Source organism: Anomaloglossus baeobatrachus, chromosome 5 (assembly GCF_048569485.1).
Source record: "Anomaloglossus baeobatrachus isolate aAnoBae1 chromosome 5, aAnoBae1.hap1, whole genome shotgun sequence".
Lineage (NCBI taxonomy): Eukaryota > Metazoa > Chordata > Amphibia > Anura > Aromobatidae > Anomaloglossus > Anomaloglossus baeobatrachus.
The window spans coordinates 394804463-394827865 of record NC_134357.1 but is presented as its reverse complement, the minus strand read 5'-3'; the positions used below and the strand labels follow the sequence as shown (position 1 = coordinate 394827865).

General features: G+C 45.4%; 1 protein-coding gene across 1 annotated transcript; it reads right to left on the bottom strand.

Moving 5' to 3' along the window:
- Positions 1-1251: 1251 nt before the first annotated feature.
- MSL1 (MSL complex subunit 1) lies at positions 1252-22521 on the bottom strand. Its single transcript, XM_075350144.1, has 8 exons — positions 21750-22521; positions 17571-17800; positions 16433-16815; positions 12166-12230; positions 11014-11081; positions 10801-10925; positions 5267-5339; positions 1252-5033 (listed from the first exon to the last, which is right to left on the bottom strand). Exons 1-8 carry the CDS (start codon positions 22197-22199, stop codon positions 4943-4945), a joined length of 1485 nt encoding a protein of 494 aa, XP_075206259.1. The 5' UTR covers positions 22200-22521; the 3' UTR covers positions 1252-4942.
- Between the last annotated feature and the right edge of the window lie 882 nt (positions 22522-23403).

The window sequence follows — 23403 nt, the reverse complement described above, 5'->3', positions numbered from 1 at the left end:
CCTCTGTTTGATGAAAAGTTGATTGTGCCAACTTTACCATGCACATTGGCAAAAGCTACTGCAGTATATTGTAGGCTAGGTGTACAGATTTAGTGTTCACGTAACCTTAACCACTTGTAAAAATCACTGAACTCCCACTCTTTTTTTTTATGCTGTAATGCTCCATTGCAGAGCTAGTCACATTTGTTACTTTTGGAGCGCAGTATGTGAAATCTCTGCAGTTCAACTAAACAAGTCTTCTGTGTGTCCCCTACCTCCTAGATATTGAAAATCACAGCTCAGCAGCTGATTTAGCAAAGAGAATACTCTGAAGAAACACCCTGTTGAGATTCAAGCAGAGATTTCACATAGTGTGCTCCAAAAGTAAAGTGTGATTATCTCTGCGATGGAGTGAAGCAGCTCAAAAAGAAACTGACCATCAAAATCAGGGGAGCTCAGAGATTTTACAAGGTATTGACCGCGAATCTTTGAGCGACAGGCTCTCTTAAACACCAAGAGAAAATAATTAGCATCCCTTGTATTATCTATTAGTGAGACCATGATTACATATACAATTTATTTTTCATCCAACCATACATCTGAAGGGCTGCATAAGGCTATGTGCGCACTCTGCACCGCACCGAAAAGTTGCGCTTCAGAGCGCAGCTGAAAAGCTCTGTTCTGAAGGGCATGGTGCCGGCGAGAACGTGCGCTCTGCATGCAGCTCCTGCCATAGACACAGCAGGGGCTGCCGGCAAAGCGCACGGAAGAAGTGACATGTCACTTCTTAGAACGCAGCAATTAGGGCAGCAGCCGAATCGCTGCGTTCTAATATGCCACGTGCGCACGGCCCCTGCACAATCTCCATAGATTGTGCAGGGGACGCGGGACGCATGCAGTTACGCTGCGCTATAAAGGGCAGCGTAACTGCATGAATTACGCACACGTAATTGTATCCTTTATAGACACCATCAGGAAGTATGTATTAATAAAAAATGGTTACTAAAAAAAAATAAATTTTCATATGATAAACTATAATACAAGACAAATCTGTTAAGAGGGAAATGTTCCCCAAAACAAGTTTTCCAGTTTTATTGTTATAACAAAAAAAAAAAAGGAAAAAAAGAAAGAAAAAAGGAAAAAGAAAAAAAGAAAAAAAAAAAAAGGGAGGGGTGGGGAAGAGGGGATTTCTCAATGCTTAACATTACAAGCCGGTAATATATCTCCCACAACCCTCCCATAAACACTGATCTAATCTGGAAAATACTCAAATTTCATCTCCCCAAGCTTTATTTACAAAGACAAAAAGGACAATTTCTCCCAAGACATTACTCATCTTAAAATATTTACACTAAAACAAAAATATTTTATACATTTAAAAATAAAAAAAATAAAATTGAATCGTGAGAAAGGTGAAAAGTTTGTGAAAATGTAAACTATTTTTTTTGCACTGTGAGGACATTAAGATTCGGCAACACCCCGATCTCTTGATCAATGCAATGCAGGCCCCGCTGGCAAAGAACGGTACTATTCCTGTCACAGTGCTTATACCTTCTCCTCGTATCTTGTAGATGGGAGGCAGTCAGGGGCGTCTTTCTTGAAGTGTTAGATGAGGTAAAGACTGCTTCAGATCATTTGCCTATTACATATTGAAGACAAAAATACAGCTTTTTTTTTTCTTTTTGCTTGTAGAAGAGACTTACTCCTGCTGTAGCCATTTTGGACTCTGGTTTCATATGGTCATGTAAGGCATGCCAAGATCAGGTCAGTACCCTGGGTTTTGAGACTGAAAAAGGACTTTAACCCTAAAATTGGGGCTCCACTTATAAGGACCATGCTAGATTCACTTACTGCAAGCCAATGACCGATGTATGATAAAAAGGCATTGATTAAATACAAAAATGGCTGACCCCATTACAGACATGCACACAACATGCCAAGCAATTGTGACTGCAGAGGAGAAGCTAAGCAGAAAATTGAAATGGCCAGAAAAGATGTGGAAATGTGCTGATGGCACTAGGCCCTATTCAGACATCAATCATTTCTCACGTGCATGCATGCACGCACGCACCCCCCCCCCCCCCCCTTTCATCAGTTTTTACCATCAGTGATTTTTATATATGGGGGAAGAATAAACTACAAACCTCCTATATACTGCAATGTTCATCACAGACCCATAGGCTGTATGATCATTCCATTACGCCAATTAGAAACGGACATAGCTTCATGTTTTTATGAAGACACTTTGTCTGCAGTTAGAAAAATAATAGCCATATACACAGCTCTATTTGATCTGTAAAAAGCAGATGTCTGAACAAGGCCCGAGACAGAGATAAGACATTTCATACTAGTCTAGACATATAAAGCACTGGAGACAAGCAGACACAACATATGCTGAGTATCACAGGTAGGGGGCGCTATTCTATCAGGACTGTGAGCAGACGGATGAGTGCAACACATGAAATAGGAAACCCAATCTGACTCTGAACGGTTACGGAGAGAAGGACCATATAGGTTATGCATACTAGAAAAGAAAGGTGGTATCATAAGAAGTATAGGGCCACCAATAACAGCTTTCTGGTTATTATGGGGAAAATAGCAGCAGGTTTGTAAAAGATAAAATGTTGGAAATATTAATGTGACTTCTTTTGTTAGTTGTAACAATGCACATACCACCCACCACAGGAAAAATCAATCACTAAACAAAATTAATTTCTATGGAAAAAACACTTCACATATTCAGGCTTTGAAAACTTCCAAACGGTTAAAAAAAAGTGAAGTGACGCGTGTCCATTCATCAAGAAGAAGCGCCATGTTTTAAAAAGGAGCATTCCCATCTCAAAGATCCTATCCCAATATGTAGTAGATATAATATAAGCAATTACCTCCAATTAGCAACTATCACTATACAGATGGATATAACCATGGATGCCTAAACTGCAATGCCCTGCATATGAGGTAAGAGACATGGCTATATCAGACGAACTATACTAAATGTCTAATTGGAAGGGTTTGCTAATATTAGGCCTACAACATATTGGGATAGGATTTTGGGGGATGGGAATAACCCTTTAAGTGTATGGAAAAGCAGAGGGGAGGGGGTGGGAGGAACAAAAGATACAATGCTCAAAAAGGCATTCAGATATCAGCATTTTCACTTAAAGCAAGCTTAACGGAGAAGAAATAATGAAAATGGCCAAGAAATTGTTAACATAATGCCAGAGACAAGGAGCAATTCCTGCTTGAAAAACAAACATTTGACAAAAACAAAACGCAGTGAACATAAATTTCTTAATCTTTCTTCCCTAAACTGTGATAATTATGGATATGATGCAGTGTAGGCGTACTGAAATACTTACTGATCGCCATCATCACTGGTTTCCAGCACCGCTCCAGTCCTCTCCTGGCCCAAGTAACCTGAAAACAGACTCAACCAGCTGGAGTGGGAGGAACGTTCTGCATGAAAGTCTATGTAACCTCAATTTGGTTCTCATAGACTTGGGCTAAATAAGAAGCACTGCTCCACACAGCATGAGCCGGCCAAATGGAGGAGTCACGTGAGCCAGAAAAGTACCAGAGCGGCGTTGAAAACCAAGGAGACTGATCGGTAAGCATTTTTGCACACTTGCCCTACAACATGTACATAAGTGGGACAATTTAGGGAAAGGTGTTTTTTTTTTTTGCTGAGGCTTCTTTAACCTGTCACTGCCCAGATGACTCTTGGTGCGAGTCACCTATAACACACTCCGTTTTACCATTTCTTGATGAGAGCTACATTTAGCATGTCATGTTACAACTTAACTAGTAGTGACGAAGCTGATTTAACAATGACTTATTAGCCAGAATGCGTCACCAGGTTTTTGCCACCTAATCTGAGAGCAGCATAATGTAGGGGCAGAGATCCTGATTCCAGCGATATGTCACTTACTGGGCTGATTGCTATAGTTATGATAAAATCACAGTTTTATTTTCAGTGATTATCGCTAGAGGACTAGTAAACCTGCTGCCAGGTAGTCCATATTCATGAGCTCTGTATACCCGCCGCCCCCACCTGAATGGCAGGTTCTCTCTAATTTGCTTTGTTGACAGAAAGCTGCCAATCAGCGTTATGGGCAGAGTTATACAGAGCTCAGCATTCAGAGAACTGGTAGCACCAAAACTAGGGCAAGCAGCCCAGCAAGGGTATGTACACCGTCTTGTTTTCTTTAAAGGAGGTTTAGTAACGAAAACTCTCCAGCTTCTTCTCAAAAACATGGGAGGTTTGCTGCAATAAGACTGTGTGCACATACATCGCAAGATTCAGGGTCTCTGCCACTACATCAGGCTGCTCTCAGATGGAGGTAACAAACCTGCTGACAGATTCCCTTTAAGGTACAATCTCACACAACATCATGACAATTCATTTTCTCTCTTGTAATACGTCCCCTTTTACTTTTGGTATTACAGATAAAAACAAAAAAAAAAAAAAAAAAACAAAAACGATTGGAGATGTTAACCGACCATTTCAGCCCGTAGAGTCCTTTTTCCTGTTCCCACTTGGATATCTAGCATGTAAACACGTATGGAAATGCAAAATAGGGAAGCTTGACAATGAGATTGGGGGGAAAAGATTAAATAATAATCAGATCTGCATAGACCATGCAGTACACAACACAAATAAGCCAGAAAGTCTATGAATTAAAGCAAAACAATGACAGCATATCTGCTCCATTTTGAAGAAATATTCAGTTTGGATCTTCGTCAAGGACACCACTTTAAAAAAAAAAATTGATAAAAAATAAAAATGGGCGATCCGATTCTTTGAGAGTGAACAACTTCAAGGCCAGTGGGGTCTGATACACATTGGAGGCCACACTTGAGGTTAACGAGAAAGGCAGCATAAACCCCTTGGATTTTGTACACATCAACTTGCAGTGCATTTTATTCAATATTTATAGGTTGTCACATGACAAGGGTTCTCGGCCTATTTACGAGGCGTCCTATGTGGAGTCTGCTTTTTCTGCATTTCAATACGACATCGACTCCGGTCGTCCAGCCAGGGGAGCTCAAAACTCCTGTAGGGAAAAGGACAGAAGAGGTAAGCAAAACAACAACAAAGGCAGAAGGAGCAGCACTGCACGCAGACCTGGTTTCCCTTATAAGACGAACCTTGGCGAGCCCGGGAATACCAGCCTTGACCTCTTGGCTACATACAAATTATTCGTCAGGTGCCCTCGATTTGTACAATAACTCATGCACTAATCTGTGACTATAACTGCACACATGCAAAAATGAGAGGTTTACTTACTGTGGGGTAATTTTCGGCAAGGACCGTCCAAATGCCACAACAGGGAGGTAGGGGGTGATCATCACAGACTCCACTGCGGAGAAGAAAAAAAAACAAACACAGTGAAGCTCAGCGTGGATTAATTGTGTGACGACGAACAAGTTTTCAGCAACAGAACCACAACTAGAGAGTCAGGTCACAGAAAGAGATAAATCCTCCGCATCATAGTGGGAGACCACAAGAGAGCACAAATATAGGGATCAGACCCAAAACACAATCCAAGGGTGTTTGCACACAATGATGTCGGAGTATTCAAAATAAATAACTAGGGGAATTAGTACTGGAATAAACTGGTGGATCTTCAGATTATATAGATCAAAGGAACCCAACTGAATGAGCACCAAAGCGATCAGATAAAATTTATTTTATTTAGACAAATCATAAAATTATATTATAATATATTATATTATTATTTGGGGGCTCATGGGTTTCATATCATAGCATTTCTGTATGCAAGGTGTTGATTCGAATTGAATTGATGATGCCCTACAATTTTGTAATTCACTTTTTTTCCTCTCTCGTTCCGTTTGAGATAAAAATGCTAACTCCGCTGTTTTCCACCAGGTGGCGCAATAGGTGGTTTCATTGCGTAGCGCATGGCTACTTTACTATACCTAGACACCACTTCTATGCCTATAGCTGCCGCCATTCTCAAGTTAATGGCAGTAGACAGGATATGGGTGGACACACTGTATACTTAAAATATTAGTTGGTCTATATACAGTACAAAGATATACCAAGGAAAATGTCTATAGCGAGTCACTCCTTGAGAAAGCAATCAAGCGAAACGTACATCGGTGTTCTGGGGGTCCTTACAACCGAGTTGTTTATAATCTTTACATGGTGTGTCCTTTCATTGATATATGCTAGGTTTCTCTTTGCAATGTGTATTTAGTCAGTGTTATACTGATTGCTGCCTATAAGTGAATCATTTTCCTTGCTAGATCTTTGTATATGGACCAATTAATATTTTAAGTGTATACAACGTCATTATTTATATTGCACCCCCATTAGAACTCGTGTCATGAACTTTCTTCTATTATATTTGAAAGTTAAGTTATCTTTTTGGTGGTCATTCAATTGTGTTGTCTTGAATTTATGAAGCAGAAAACCCTTCAGGAAAAACGTTAATGCCAACGGTCCCAAAGAGGGCTTTTGTGTGGGGGGGGGGTGCGTTAGCATTTTATTTTTTGGCTTGTTTTTGCACCGGCTTTCGGCTTTTTTTTTTTTTAAAATTGGATGTATAAACTAGTGAGCACCTTCCAAAAAGGAGCCGCCAGAAGTCGGTCAGGTCATTCTTAGCTACCCCACGGCTTTCAAAGCCTGAAGCGGTTAAAGTTCAAGAAAACAAAACCATTGCACAAGAAGTAGTTCTGACCTTGCAGTACATGTTATTGCTTTTATCACTTTTAAAAACATCTTTCAGGTGGAATCTGGTATAGTGTGCACATACCTTAAAGATGCAGGAACACAGAACTGGAGACCCTACACAGCAGCAAAATATGCACCAAATCATGCAGCTTTCATTGCATGAATTCTGAACGGCCCTAATCTAATTTCCCTACACTTATTCACTGCTGTCTTCATCTCCCATCTCTGCCGCTCACGTTGGTCTCCACCAATTTGTGACCTGCCAGGTCTCTCCAGTGTTTAACCCCTTAAGGACGAAGCCAGTTTTGTCCTTAATGCCCAGGCCATTTTTTGCAATTCTGACCAGTGTCCCTTTATGAGGTTATAACTCTGGAACGCTTCAATGGATCCTGGTGATTCTGACATTGTTTTTTCGTGACATATTGTACTTCATGACAGTTATAAATTTAGAACGATATTTTTTGCTTTTACTTGTAAAAAAAATCGGAAATTTGATGAAAATTTTTAAAATTTTGCAATTTTCAAACTTTTAATTTTTATGCCCATAAACCAGAGATTTCTGTGACACAAAATAGTTAATAAATAACATTTCCCACTTGTCTACATTACATCAGCGCAATTTCTGAAACAAAATTTTTTGTGGTTAGGAAGTTAGAAGGGTTCAAAGTTCATCAGCAATTTCCCATTTTTTCAACAAAATTCACAAAACCATTTTTTTAGCGACCACATCACATTTGAAGTGACTTTGAGGGGCCTGGATGACAAAAAATACCCTAAAGTGACACCATTCTAAAAACTGCACCCCTCAAGGTACTCAAAACCACATCCAAGAAGTTTATTAACCCTTCAGGTGCTACACAGGAACTAAAGCAATGTGGAATGAAAAAAAGCAAAAAATAAAATGTTACCTAAAATGTTGCTCTACCCCAAATTTATTCACTTTTAGAAGAAATAACACAACAAAATGGACCCCAAAACTTGTTACCCACTTTCTTATGAACGCGTTAATACCCCACATGTGGTCAGAAACCTCTGTTTGGACAAATGGGAGGGCTTGGAACGAAAGTAGCAATATTTGAATTTTGGAAAGCAAATTTGGTTGAAATAGATTGCGAGCACCATGTTGCAGTTAGATGTCCGCTAAGGTACCTAAACAGCAGAAACCCCTCACAAGTGATACCATTTTGGAAACTAGACCCCTTAAGGCTCCTATCTAGGGGTATAGTGAGCATTTTGGACCCACAGGTACTTCACAGATTTTGATAACGTTACATTGTCATATTGAACATTTTCATTTTTTTCACAAAAATGTTGATTTAGCATCAAATTTCTCACTTTTTCAAGAGGCAACAACAAAACATGGATCCCACAGGTTGTTATCCAATTTCTTGTGAGAGCAGGGATACCCCACATGTGGCCAAAAATCTCTGTTTGGATAAATGGGAGGGCTTGGAATGGAAGGAGCACCATTTGAATTTTGGAAAAGTTGAAATAAATTGCGCACACCATGTCACATTAGCAGGGCCCCTTGGGTGCCTATACAGCAGAAACCCCCACAAGTGACCCCATTTTGGAAACTGGACCCCTCAAGGATTTTATTCAGGAGTATAGTAAGCATTTTTATTCCACAGGTACTTCACAAAAATGTTGCTGTAGCAACAAATTTCTCACTGTTAGGCTATGTGGCCATGATCCAGCGACACGTCGTCTAGTACACAGTGTCAGCCTTCCTGCAGAGATGTGAGTGTTGTCCATGGGAGAATGCAGCTGCCCATGCCCACGATTTGGGTTCAGGCTGCTGTGGACTTTAGTTCTATTCTACGTGCAGAGAACACTCTCGTCTCCGCAGCATAAATTGACATGCTGAGGCTCGGGAAGCTGCACCACAGGTCAATGTATGCTGCGGAGAAAAGAAGCACATTGGGCATGGGATTTCTAAAAATCCTTCCACTGTGCTTCTACTGCACAATGCAGCGTTATGGACGCAGGAAAAACACTCTGCACCCAAAACGCTGCAAACCCTGATTGTGGGCACACAGCCTAAAATGCTACAATGGATGAATGGATAGATGACAAACATATATAACATCCCACCCCCCTGCATATTCTAAGCTGGCGCCCTTCAGTGACTTTCATGTGGCACTAAAGGGTGCCTAGCCTTGTATTTAGCCCAAAAAGAAAAAAAAATAATTAAAATAAATGACGTGGGGTCCCCCCTATTTTTGATAGCCAGCTAGGGTAAAGCAGACAGCTGTAGCCTGCAAACCACAGCTGACAGCTTCACCTTGGCTGGTGATCAATTTGGAGGGCTCCCCAAGCTGTTTTTTTTTTTTTTAATTTTATAATAATTAAAAAACAAACAAACGTGGGTCCCCCCCAAATTAGAGCACCAGCCAAGGTGAAGCTGACAGCTGTGGTCTGGTATTCTCAGGGTGGGAAGAGCCATGGTTATTGGACTCTTCCCAACCTGAAAATAGCAGGCCGCAGCCGCCCCAGAAGTGGCGCATCCATTAGATGCGCCAATCCTGGCGCTTCGCCCCAGCTCATCCCGCGCCCTGGTGCGGTGGCAGACGGGGTAATAAATGGGGTTGATACCAGATGTGTAATGTCACCTGGCATCAAGCCCAGCAATTAGTGATGTCACGGCGTCTATTTGATACCAGACATAACTAATTGACAGTAATACAAAAAAAATTGACAACAAAAAAAATTTTATTTGAAAAAACACTCCCCAACCATCCCTCTTTGACCAATTTATTGAAAAGAAAAAAAAAAATCTCCTGTAAGCCATTTTGGAAGTCCCACGATCTTCTAGAATATGGGGGGCACGTTCAGGGAACGTGTCCCCCATTTTCTAGGAGTGCAGACCTTCCATTTGAGGAGAGTGGGTGCAAAGAATCTGCACCCACCCTCCCCGGATCACAGCTGCAGACTCTGTGTAGCAGCAGCAGCAGCCAGCGTCTGAGTCACAGACACAGGAAGCTGTCAGCCGCGCTCTGCACATGTGACCGGCACTGCTGTGAAGGAGCCGGAGGAGGGGGCCGCGGGGGATCAGCGCTCCCACAGGTACGGGGGACACCGGGGAACACCGGGGTGGGAGTAGGGGGTGACCTGGCAGGGCCTGGGGAGCAGTATTCTGTCGCATGTGTGATGCCACATGCGACAGAATTCAAAGGAACTGGGGAAATGCGGGCGGTGCGCTGCTGTGCGCGCCGCCATTTTGGATTTTCGGGGGGGTAGGGGGGGTTGGGGGTTGGGGGGGGCACTTCGGCGACCCCGGGGGACCGGGGGAGGAGATTTATCTCCCAGCTGACATGTTTGATCATGCCAGATGGGAGATAAATCATTGTTTACCGGCGCTGTGATTTACTATTACATGATCATCGGTATACGGTGTATACCGGTGATCATGTGAGCGGGGACTTGAAAAACCGGCCCGAATCATGATCTCCAGGGTCTCAGCTACCCCCGGTAGCTGAAACCCCGGAGATTTTCTGACGCTGGGGGGCGCTATTTACCTTTTTCTGACCGCCGTTTATAGACGGCGGATCAGAATAAGGACCTGATTCTGCCGCCGTTTATCTCCGTAAGGCGGTCGTAATGGGGTTAATGGAGTGTGCTGGAGGTCACTTTTCAATGCAAGTCTACGCGAGCTACTTTGTTGTTGCCTCGTTCTAGCTCTCACAGACTTACATCAAGCGCTTGTGATATATCCTCTGACTTCCGGGAAATCAGAAGTTGAAATTACAAGATGATTCTGCGGGATTGGAGCAGCGTCGATAAAAGGCGAAGATGCTGGAGGGCAAGTATAAACCCAGGTATAATACCAGGGTCAGGGACATTAGGTTAAAAGCACCACTCCAGTGCTGGGGAAAAAAAAAAAACAAAAAACAAAAAACACTGGAGTGGGTAAAAGCCAGAAGTGGGGACTTGTTTCCATTATACTTTTCCTCTGATTGTCCCACTCCTGGTTTCCTCTTACAAATACTGGAGGTAAAAAATAAGTAATTAACCCACCAAATTCTCAAGGTATGAATGTGTCCTAATAGTTGCATATCTACCCTGTGTACACTACATCTTCTATCTACTCAGATGAATGAAATCACAGGCCCAGCCGGACCTACCATCATCGGGTTCAGGAAAGAAGGTGGTGACTTCTGGCTCGCTCTCTTGACTCCCCTTTTTCTTGTACATCCTCAGCTGCAGTCGCTGCAGGATTCGCTGCTCACGAATTCTCTGAATGTCCCACCTAAAAGAGGATTATTACAGAATCAATGGAAGACCACCAAAATGTCACCTATAGCATAAACGGTGCATGTGAATTCCATCACCCTCACCTTTTTCTCCTCTTTTCATCTAGCTCTAACTTGGCATGTCTCTTTGCAAACACTGCATCGTCCAAATTCTAGAAAGAGAGCACAGGATGTGGAGGAGGTTTCCCAAATGTCATCTTACTCACGCAATCCCAATATCATTCATTTCCTACACATCACGTTTCCTTGCTGTAAAACGCGCAACTAGCTGGCCAGTCATTAGTAGCCCATTGCAGTCAACCGAGGATACAAGGACAAGGAACAAGACATGCAGCAGGGAGTGTGACACGTGAAAGACCCTTATAAATTGGACCTCCACTTTTGAGCTTCTGTCTGGCCACCTAGTAGGATGAGATACTCCTATAAGACGGGTGTGGTACAGTCTCAGTTATAACTGGAAACCCCTGGGACAAGTCCATTTCTAATTACCTTCCATGCAATTCAGCATGCTCTATATTCAGATGAAGGTCCTATCCATTTAGTGGTCCATACAAAGACTTTTTGAAAAATGCTATGAGCCAAGGGGGTCATGCAATCTGCATATGGGATAGCTAAGATGTGGTAATGGATGGGAGTTTCGGAGAACCACTCAGTGGGTGCAGAATGAATCTGCATACAGGTCTTTATTAGAGCATCTAATAAGATAAAGGGGTATGTGAGCAAATCCAATTACCTTGTGCCTAATAGTATTTAAAAGGGTTGTCCAGTGAAAAGAAGTAATCTGCTAACCACAGACAAGGTGATAACTTATTGATTGGTGGAGTCCAATTGATGGGATCTGCATGGATCAGCAGAACAGGGAACTTTGATCCACGTTAACATGGAATGGCAGTGCGTATATTGGCTCACTTTTACAATCACTCTCTATGGGGCTGCTGAGTGCTTTGCCATAGAGAATGAATGCAGCGGCTGTCACGTCTCCGTCCTGCAGCTCCATGTTGTAAGAGATATAAAGTGCCTGTCTGGGATATTGCCAGTTCTGCCGATTGGTGCAGATCCCAATGGTCAGACCCCCCCCCCCCCCCCCCACTCACTGATCAGCAAATTACCACCTACATTGCAGACCCTCATATATAAGCTGCACAGCGCACTTGCACTGCTGATATTGGTGGGATACATATTAGTTTACGCACATTATTATAAAGACTTCCATCTACATACTTCTATAGATCATACCTCTGGTACGTCTGATGTAGCCAAGTCCTGAAGAGGTTCTATCGGATGCTCTCTCCATGAAGGAACTGGGAAAAATAATACAAAAGTCACAACTGAGACATCTGTGAACTAGAATTCGCTCCATTAAATTCCTCCCTACCATGAGACAAAGCTCTGCTGACAATGGAAAAGGTATCCATCTATTCTAACTCCCATCAAACTGCAGCTCCTGATTTTCTGTATATTGGCCACTAGAGGCGCTGGTTCACTGTAATAGGCCAAGCTACCCCCCACTGATAGACCAGGTAGGCAGACTGACAGCTGCCTGACATGTATAGGGATATAGGAATCTAAACAATTTATTTGGCACATATACATAGTTATAGTAGTCAGAAAGATCTGATGAAAATGAAAAAAAAATGCGGCCTCTCAGGTTTTCATGTAATTGATACCACCGGGTCGTGCCCAATATTTACAGAAGTAATCAATGAAGCAATACGCTTGAAATAATGCAGGAGTGGCAGCGAGAATGTAGCCAGCATTTCAATTTATATTACACACTGGTGCTGCGAACACGGGCATGTATAAGGTGCCCATTAAGGGTTAAAGCAACGCTCGCCAACATGGACTGGAGGAGAGACACTGGTTGAACGGGCTATCCTTAGTAAATGACACCCACATATCTGTGTCAGGACTGAAGGATCGGCATTCAGCACCTCTAAATGTTCATCCAGGGTTGGGAAGAACAATGAGCACAGACTGCATTAACCCTTTAGACAACCACGCCTTCTAAAACAGGTTTTAAGTGAATTGTCCCTCTAGCACTTTTCAAAATACATACTGCTAGGTTCACCTAAGGTGACCTTCCACTGACAAGCATATAACGCACAAGTCGCTGAACGGCAGAACATAACAGAGGTCTTCAGCTCACCTTACCGACTGCAGGACACCAAGCAAGAAATTAATGGACCCTCAGCAAACACAACTGGCCTCAATAACACCCATCGGGTCTGTCAGGCACCATTAGTGTCAATCATATTACAGATCCAGCAATGTGTCACGTTTCCAATTATTATGGAGACTTCTGCGCAGGTGTGACCAGAGCCTTAGAAAGACAATGAATTATATGTATGGCTCAGTGTTTAACCGAGAACCGATCATACATCCTTACAGCACAGGAGATGCTGGGAACCTGTATACAATGCTACTAGGATCTCGGAAACCTAAGCCCCTACTATCGAAAAGGTTCCAAACCGGCCTACTATTCTTAAAGAGGATGTCCGGTCTAAAATGGCGAGTCCGCAGTCACTCCATGCCACTGCAGACTTGTGATTCCCGACATCGCATGCACTGTACGCTGTGAGGATCCTCTGGTGTCAGCGCCAGAACGGCGGTCACGTGACCACAAGCTAGCGATATGCATAGCTCCAGCCAGAATTCGACTAGACTTAGGCGGGCTGTACACGCTGCGACATCGCAGGCAATTGCTAGCGATGTCGAGCGCGATAGCACCCGCCCCCGTCGCACGGCCGATATGTGGTGATTGCTGCCGTAGCGAACATTATCACTACGGCAGCTTCACACGCACATACCTGGTCGGCGATGTCGCTGTGACCGCTGAACAATCTCTCCTTCAAGGGGAGGTGCGTGCGGCGTCACAGCGACGTCACTAAGCGGCCGGCCAATAGAAGCGGAGGGGTGGAGATGAGCGGGACATAACATCCCACCCACCTTCTTCCTTCCGCACTGCTGGCGGGACGCAGGTAAGATGTTTGTCGTTCCTGCGGTGTCACACATAGCGATGTGTGGTGCTCCAGGATACCAGGCCACATAGGTTTGAGCTCTGTGTTTGAGCCACTACCACGATTCTCAGGTGTTTTAAGCCTCCCCTGATGAGCAGTCGCTGTGAAACGCGTCGGGAGTCACCTGTATTTTGGATACTAGGGTGAGCCACAACAGGGCCAGCTGTGGACTGCCCTTGTAAGGGCGGGAGTCATTGTGGATAATTAAAGGGTCAGCTTTATCCCTGACAGGGCTAGTGACCAAGCCACTACTCCCACCGTGCCGGTATATGGACTAAGCAACACGGGAAAAGGACGATACCTCATTGGGACAAAAAGACTGGGTGAGATGGTTCCACTTCAAGTGGCCTTAACACTGCACTGTATTTGATATCTCATGTTTTTTGACTATAGACATAGTTGGTATACAGCATGGTATATGTATTAGGGGGTTATTGTCTCCTGGATACTATATGTTATGGTACATCTGTTTAGTTGTCCCCTAATAGAGTGTATCATACCAGCATAACTCTATAGTTGGGCAATTACACTATCTTAGCCTGATGGTATTAGCGCTGAGTGACAATATCTTTGTGGTTGAATGGCATGCCACTTTTTGTGAATACATACATCTTTGAAAGCTGCATTTACCCAGCATCCGTCTAACCAGCGGTACCATATCAGCTACCTGTGTATAAGAACTCTCTACCCATCCTGTGTTGTTTATAAAAGGTGAACGATACCTGTTCCCTTATTTTTGAAAATGATGGCGCCATAGATACATGCACCACCCATTGGCCCCACCATTTTCAGGTTTTAATTGGTGTTTGGATCACAGGTTGTATATGTTTCATTTTAATAACCCAATTAAAGGTTAAGTTTTAATATCACATGTTGCTATATCTACCTAACAACATCGTACCGGCAGCAGCAGCGATATTATGAAAAGGAGCGACGTGTCACCGATCAACGATTTATGACGTTTTTGCGATCGGTGATCGTCGCTCCTAGGGTTTACATGCTGCGATGTCAGTAACGGCGCCGGATGTGCGTCACTAACGACATGACCCCGACGATATATCATTACCGATGTCGCAACATGTAAAGCCCGCCTTAGTGTATTGTCCGAGGCCGGAAACGGTCTCGTCGGATTGTGGTCAGGAATATGCATATCTCATACTCAGCCACGTGACCGCCGTTCCTGGCTCTGACACTAGTGAATCCTCACAGCGCAGAGTGAGCGCGATGTCAGGAATCACAAGTCTGCAGTCATACAGAGTGGATGCAGACTAACCAGAATACACTGGACAACCCCTTTAAGATAAGTCACGTCTTCTGTGATGGCTTGTGCAAACAGGAAATCATTTGGGAATATCACAATGAAAATAAAGTAACCAGGAGCTATGGGGATAAGCAGCATTACAATAAACGATTAGCTAGGAGTCAACTCTTTCCATTTGTTACCTATTTAAGCACAACATGCCCTTAGTAGTAAGATGCTTGATGTATTTATTTGCCCCCATTCCAAAAAGCTTTTTCAAGTAAAAATAGATATGGCTGCAGATTTGACATTAACAAATCACTGGGATTATCAGTGATGCAGATCTAGGCAGCACCAGACCAAAACCAAGTGCTCACTTGATGTCAAGGCAGCAGCCACATCACCAAAGGCCAGGGACAGCAGCGGAGAAGTGCTACTGGAGCAGCAGAGGATGAGCATGGCTGACACTAACCATTATAGTCCTAGAATATTCTGTGCAAGGCCACAGCTGGTGAAAGCTCAGTGCTTAAGGTATTAATGACCGATATCTGTGGACTCACCAAGGATGAGGCAAGAGATCAGCCGCATGATCACTGATTGCTGTGTACTACAACAAGAAGATATTGCTGCGGTGCACACTACTTAAAAATGGATAAATGTTGGGTGCTCCCCAGTGCAGTGAAATAACCAATTCAAGAAAAGACATACACTGCACATGGAAAAAGAGCACACCCAATCAATACAATATGTGCAAAAAAACCTGTGTACGGTGATGGTCCGTGACTAGTCAGGTAAGGCAATGCATTTATGCCAGGATTAACCTCCCAGATACTGTCCTAAATGGAGCATAGGAGAAAGGGGAACATCAAACATCTCTGCCATGATCCTGCGACTGGCTTTTGTGAAAACTTCAATCTGTAAATGGCAGTGAGAACAGTATGTAACTTGATAACGGCTCACAGTGAGGTCACAAGAATAAAAGGGAGAGACATGAGAACAGGGAATGGCTATTGCCCTAAAGCACACAAGAACTACAGACAGGAGGTATTTATGAGGTTTTCAATGCATCCAGCCCCCCCAATAAGGAACACTCCAAAACAGGTAGAGATACCCTTTAAACATATATTAAAACGGAAACTGTTCAGAATTATACAATCTGACTTTGGTACCAGATCGCATCTGAGAGAAGTTACATCTTGATCCCTGGGAAATTGCAAGAAACATCAAATTGAGAACAGCCTCTTACTTGCCACACACTCCTCTTTCTTGGGAGAGGGCTCTCTCAGCGGAGAAGGAGGCGGCTGATGCCACCGGCATAGATACATGTCCGTGGTGGCAAGGTAGGGCAAAGAATCTATCTCGCCAGGGTTTTGTTCACTGTCTTTTAATGAGGATGCTGCAGCGCTGCCCCACGCAGACCTCAGGGGAGTCTCCACTGGAGATTGAGATTTTTCCGGAGTCTCTTTGCTGCGTAGCTCTCTTAGACAGCCGATCTCAGACACCGAACCCCCAGGCTCTGCATCTTCTGCCTCTGTCGGCAACCTTGACATCTTGCCCTTCATTTTTGCAAGTTCAGAGGTTAGTCTCTTAACAGGAGTCCTGTGGTCTGTTCTGCCAAAGGCAGATTTCCTAGTGACGACAGAAAGAAACCAGTCAGAAAGCTGAAAAATCCAGAAAACCTAGAAGAATTCAGGTTACATACTAATCCAAGAGATTCCCACATAGAAAATATCTGTTGGAAAGTATAGATCATGGAAATATAGTATTACATGGTGGCCACTCAGCTATGTCTGTCCTTGCAATAGAAGGATAACTTGAGTCCTCCACAATTTAAACCCCCTTTAAGCTTTATTGTGACTCTTAGAAAAGATACAGTCTGGCAATGCGGCACTCGGAGCAAACGATGAGCATCACACCCTAAAGGCCTATTCCCATCGTTCATTTATGGCATACCTGTCTAGTACATACAAGTCTCACCTATGGGAACAGCAGCCATCTAAAGAACAGGATCCAGTTATGCGCTGCCATCACCGGAGGGATGGTCAGAAGTCCCATATTAACGAATGGGAATTCCTAGGGATACATTGTAAATCTACGAGATGGGAATACCCCTTTACAAGAGATTTCTTCAGCTGCTCCTTAGAAACCCTCAGCGGTGCCAATACCTTCACTAAGTTACTAATCTGAAGGACACCAAAGAGGTCAGTGGTATTATCATACAGCAAGTGCTGGAGCGGTTTACAGACGTGAGAGCGTTACGTGTTTGTGAAGACTGGTTGGAAGTCCCCTTTATGATATCTACAATCTGGTCACCACCACAGAGACAGCTTACTGAATAGCCCTCCAGAAAGGGTGTAATGGTCAGATCATCCACTTCCACCAACCTTTTGTGTCCTTTCGCATTTCTGCCAAAGGAGAAAGGCTTTGGGGTAAGGCCTGGCAATTGAGGGGAGGCCTCTGGGGGAAACTCCCCACCCCCTGCGCTCTCTGGAAGGGGACCCTCCGGCATGTCGGTGGCCGACTCACGGCTTTGAGGCGTGCGCTGTTTATCCTTCTCGCTGTCCTTTCTGACCAACTGCATGCGTCTTTCCATCCGCTCAATGCGGGCCAGGAGCTGGGAAAGAAATAAGGTAGACCTTTATTGGGACAGTCATCATGGAGAAACAGACATAGAAGAAGGCAATGGGAACATACACAGATTTCAACCAGACCCATGTCTATACGGAGGGTTTCAAATATGGAGGGCTACAGTGGAGCTGCTGCTAAGTTAATGGAGTTATGAATCGCATTAAAGTTCAGCATATACAACTGATTTTAAAGTGTGGATGGGGTGGGTGAGGGATACGTCTGTACTGGGGTGGAGAGAGCACAGAAGTGAGCCGTCCACAGAGTAGCAGCCACATTCAGCCTGCATTGCACCAAATCACTGGATGTGCTAATCCCGACAGCCAGCACCGCACAAGCCCCGAGCAGACAGGTCGCCATGCCTGGGAACGGGGCCGCAGTATGAGACAGGAAGAGAAGTCGTGCCAAAAAATGGTTCCCTATTCTATTATATGCAGACATGGAGGCACACGAAAGAACGAAAGCAAACTCACTGCAGCAGCTTAACCCTGTACAAGACTGCATTCCTGGTCCCTGCAAATGACTGGCTAGAAAAGGGTTAACAATGAGCCAAGGATCAGTCAATAGGCCTACAGCAGACTGAAATGCAAGCTCCCATGGCAGGGCAGGGGTTAAAGAGGCAGACCTTCCTCTTCCATATACAAGCTCCTGCAGATTTGCGGATTCAACAATTAACCCTCACTGTGACTGCAACCTGTTTCCTCCTCAGGATTTGGGGGGTTAAAAAAGGGGGGGGTTGTTAATAAAAATAAATCTGCAGACTTCCCGTGTTCCCAGCAAAGCTAAAATCCATGGTATCCCATCCTCCTTTCCGTTGCCATGGCAGCCCATTTAAACCGCCACCCCCCCCCTCCTCTAACGCCATGATGGTCTAGTGTGATTCTCATGAATGTGTATAGGGTGGAGGGGGCTGTAAGAGAAGGGGGAGGGCAAAGAGAAAGAAGGGGGGGCAGGAATGAGATGGCGAGGGAGGTGGCATTACCTCAGCCTGTATGGGTCCTTCCTATGGAAGCTGGCGAGGCAGATTCCCCAGCATTACACTACATAGCCTATCGCCCCCCTCTCAGGCGTCCCTCTCTCCACAACAAGTCCCCTCTCTCTTCCAAAAAAAAAAAAAGAAAGAAAAACCCACTCTCTCCCTCCCCCAGTGTAACTGCAAGATGCACACGGTATAGAAGAGGTGTCTAACAGCCGAAGAAAACATCTACATTATGTAGGTCCTAAACATGTACCCCCAGAACATGGTCTCCAGATTATACATCGGTACCATGATAACGACTTTACTAGAGGCAGTTTATACAGGGAATACAGCTGCCCATATACCCGCAGGGGGCCCGCGCCACATCCTACGTACCCGCGCCACATCCTACGTACCCGCGCCACATCCTACGTAACCCGCAGGGGGCCCGCTCCACCGCCTACGTAACCCGCAGGGGGCCCGCTCCACCGCCTACGTAACCCGCAGGGGGCCCGCTCCACCGCCTACATACCCGCAGGGGGCCCGCTCCACCGCCTACATACCCGCAGGGGGCCCGCTCCACCGCCTACATACCCGCAGGGGGCCCGCTCCACCGCCTACATACCCGCAGGGGGCCCGCTCCACCGCCTACATACCCGCAGGGGGCCCGCTCCACCGCCTACATACCCGCAGGGGGCCCGCTCCACCGCCTACATACCCGCAGGGGGCCCGCTCCACCGCCTACATACCCGCAGGGGGCCCGCATCACTGCCTATATACCCGCAGTGGCCTTCCCCACTACCTATATACTCGCAAGGGGCATGCACCACTGTATTTATAATCATAGGGGTCCGCATCACTGCCTATATACCCGCAGGGGTCCACATCACTATGTGGCCATACATGACAATACCAGGCAGTCCGGAGCTGTAGTGTAGTTATATATCCACAAAACAGCAGCAGAAGTGTCCCAGGAGTGGGCGCAAAAAATCCCCCATAGCATCACTAGTTAAAAAGATCCTGTAATGTAATAGAAAAGCAAAAACCGAGGCAGCGCTCCAATACAATATCACCTGCAGCAAATAGTACAGCCTCAGTGTGCGGATACATGGGTAATATATATGTGTGTGGTGTATACAAGGCTGCCTCTGTACTAACTCACTATACACTACATTAGTCTTTATATAGTACACACATTTTTTATTTCTATATATACACACACACGCTGACTGCCTGCAGCAAACTACACTGATATCTACATATACAGGCACACGTGTGTACGCTTATAATATATATATATATTATATACACACACACGCTGACTGCCTGCAGCAAACTACACTGATATCTACATATACAGGCACACGTGTGTACGCTTAGAATATATATATATTATATACACACACGCTGACTGCCTGCAGCAAACTACACTGATATCTACATATACAGGCACACGTGTGTACGCTTAGAATATATATTATATACACACACACGCTGACTGCCTGCAGCAAACTACACTGATATCTACATATACAGGCACACGTGTGTACGCTTATAATATATATTATATACACACACACGCTGACTGCCTGCAGCAAACTACACTGATATCTACATATACAGGCACACGTGTGTACGCTTATAATATATATTATATACACACACACGCTGACTGCCTGCAGCAAACTACACTGATATCTACATATACAGGCACACGTGTGTACGCTTATAATATATATATTATATACACACACACGCTGACTGCCTGCAGCAAACTACACTGGTATCTACATATACAGGCACACGTGTGTACGCTTATAATATATATTATATACACACACACGCTGACTGCAGCAAACTACACTGATATCTACATATACAGGCACACGTGTGTACGCTTATAATATATATTATATACACACACACGCTGACTGCAGCAAACTACACTGATATCTACATATACAGGCACACGTGTGTACGCTTATAATATATATTATATACACACACACGCTGACTGCCTGCAGCAAACTACACTGATATCTACATATACAGGCACACGCGTGTACGCTTATAATATATATTATATACACACACACGCTGACTGCCTGCAGCAAACTACACTGATATCTACATATACAGGCACACGTGTGTACGCTTATAATATATATTATATACACACACACGCTGACTGCCTGCAGCAAACTACACTGATATCTACATATACAGGCACACGTGTGTACGCTTATAATATATATTATATACACACACACGCTGACTGCCTGCAGCAAACTACACTGATATCTACATATACAGGCACACGTGTGTACGCTTATAATATATATTATATACACACACACGCTGACTGCCTGCAGCAAACTACACTGATATCTACATATACAGGCACACGTGTGTACGCTTATAATATATTATATACACACACAGTGCTGTGGTAAATGATGCAGAACACCCAAGATTAAGACTGCCCCCGCATACACTTTCATATACTGTGTGACCCCCATATACTGTGTAACCCCACCACATAGTGTGCCACCAACCACAGTGTGCCTCCCCATCCCCATGTGTCCCCCCTCAAACATGTAGTGTCCGATATGTACAGTATGCCCCAATATATTGTGCCCCCCCATACACGTACATACAGTGTCCCCCCCTATGCACGTAGTGTCCCCAATATGTACAGTATGCCCCAATATAGTGTGGGACCCCCCATACACGTACATAGTGCCCCCCCCTCTATGCACGTAGTGTCCCCAATAAGTACAGTATGCCCCAGTATATTGTGTACCCCCACCACATACAGTGCCTCCCCATACACAGTGTGCCCCCCATATACACCCTGTGCCTCCCATATACACCGTGTGCCTGTAGAGCCCACACGACAGTGGCTGGCGATCGCCTCCACCATATCTGATAGTATCACGGCCCCGGTCCGCCTCGTTCCCCGCCGGTCCCGTCCCCTCACCGTGTCCTTCTCGGCTCGGAGCTCCCCGATCTGCCGCTCCCGCTCCTGGATACGGTGCTGTTGCTGCTCGATCAGGTCCAGCTGCAGGAGAACGATCTGCTTGAGACAGGCCCCGGCTCCCGCGCCCCCTCTTAACGGCGGTCTCCAACGAAGACCCGGGGAAGTTGAACTCGAGGCCGGGGCCTGGCCTTGTCCAGTGGCCGCCGTAGTAGCCGCCCCGGCCCCGGTCACCGCCGCCCCGGCAGCTCCTCCAGCCCCCTTATCAGCCAGGGCCCCCGCTTCGCAGGCGAGTTTGCCGCACGGATCACTGAGCCCGGCCGGAGACTTCTTCAGCCCTCGCTCTCCAGGCTGCGGCCTACTCCGGCCCGCAAGCCCCGAGCTTTCCTGAGGCTCTTCCCCCGATAAGGGGTCGTCGTGCCTGGGGCGGCACACACTGGCTTTCATGCTCATGACTCCTCCTCGGGCCCGGCATCCTCCTGCAGCCTCGAGTGAGGGGAGGAGGCCGAGGCCCCCGGGGCGCACTGAGCACAGAACCGAGGAGGAGGACGCACAATAAGATGGCGGCAGGGGGAGGGAGGAAGAGAAGCCTGGAAGTGTGGTGTCTGCTGAGGAGAGAGGAGGAGAGCCGGCTACTCTGCACTATACCCTGGAGGCACGGCCACTACACACTGCCGCCACATTTATCCTGCGCGTTACAGCGTGTGCAGCGGTGAGGAGACGTGTAACCCTGCATACTGCTGTGTAGTAATGGAGGCTCCTCTGCCACATACAGTGCTGCAGTAGAAACCCTATAGATAAGTCACAGCGATACGTATCACATGAGGCGTCTTCAGTCACAGCGATATATATCACGTGAGGCATCCTCAGTCACAGCGATACGTATCACATGAGGCGTCTTCAGTCACAGCGATATATATCACGTGAGGCATCCTCAGTCACAGCGATACATATTACGTGAGGCATCCTCGGTCACAGCATTAGATATAGCGTGAGGCGACTTCAGTTACAGGGATAAATATATTGTGAGGCGTCTTCGGTCACAGCCATACATGTCACGTGAGACGTCCTCAGTCACAGAGCTACATGTCACGTGAGGTGTCCCCAGTCACAGCGGTACAGTTTATGTGAGGTGTACTCAATTACAGCTGTACACGTCATGGGAGGCGTCCTCAGTTACAGTCGTACACATTGAAAGATATGCTCAGTGACATCGATATACATCATGTGAGGCGTCCTCAGTCACAGCGATACGTGTCGGGAGGTATACGCAATTACAGCGGCGCACATAATGTGAGGCATCCTCAGTCACAGCGGTACACGACACATGGGGCATCCTCAGTTACAGCAGTACACGTCATGTGAGGCTTCTTCAGTCGCAGCAGTACACGTCATGTGAGGCTTCTTCAGTCGCAGCAGTACATGTCACATGAGGCATCCTCAGTCACAGCGGTACACGTCATCTGAGGCGTCTTCAGTCACAGCAGTACACATCACATGAGGCATTCTCTGTCACAGCGGTATACTTCATATGAGGTGTCTTCAGTTACAGCAGTACACGTCCTCAATCACTGTGGTACACATCATATGAGGCGTCCCCAGTCACAGTGGTACATATCTTGTGAGATGTGCTCAATTACAGTGGTACACGTCATGG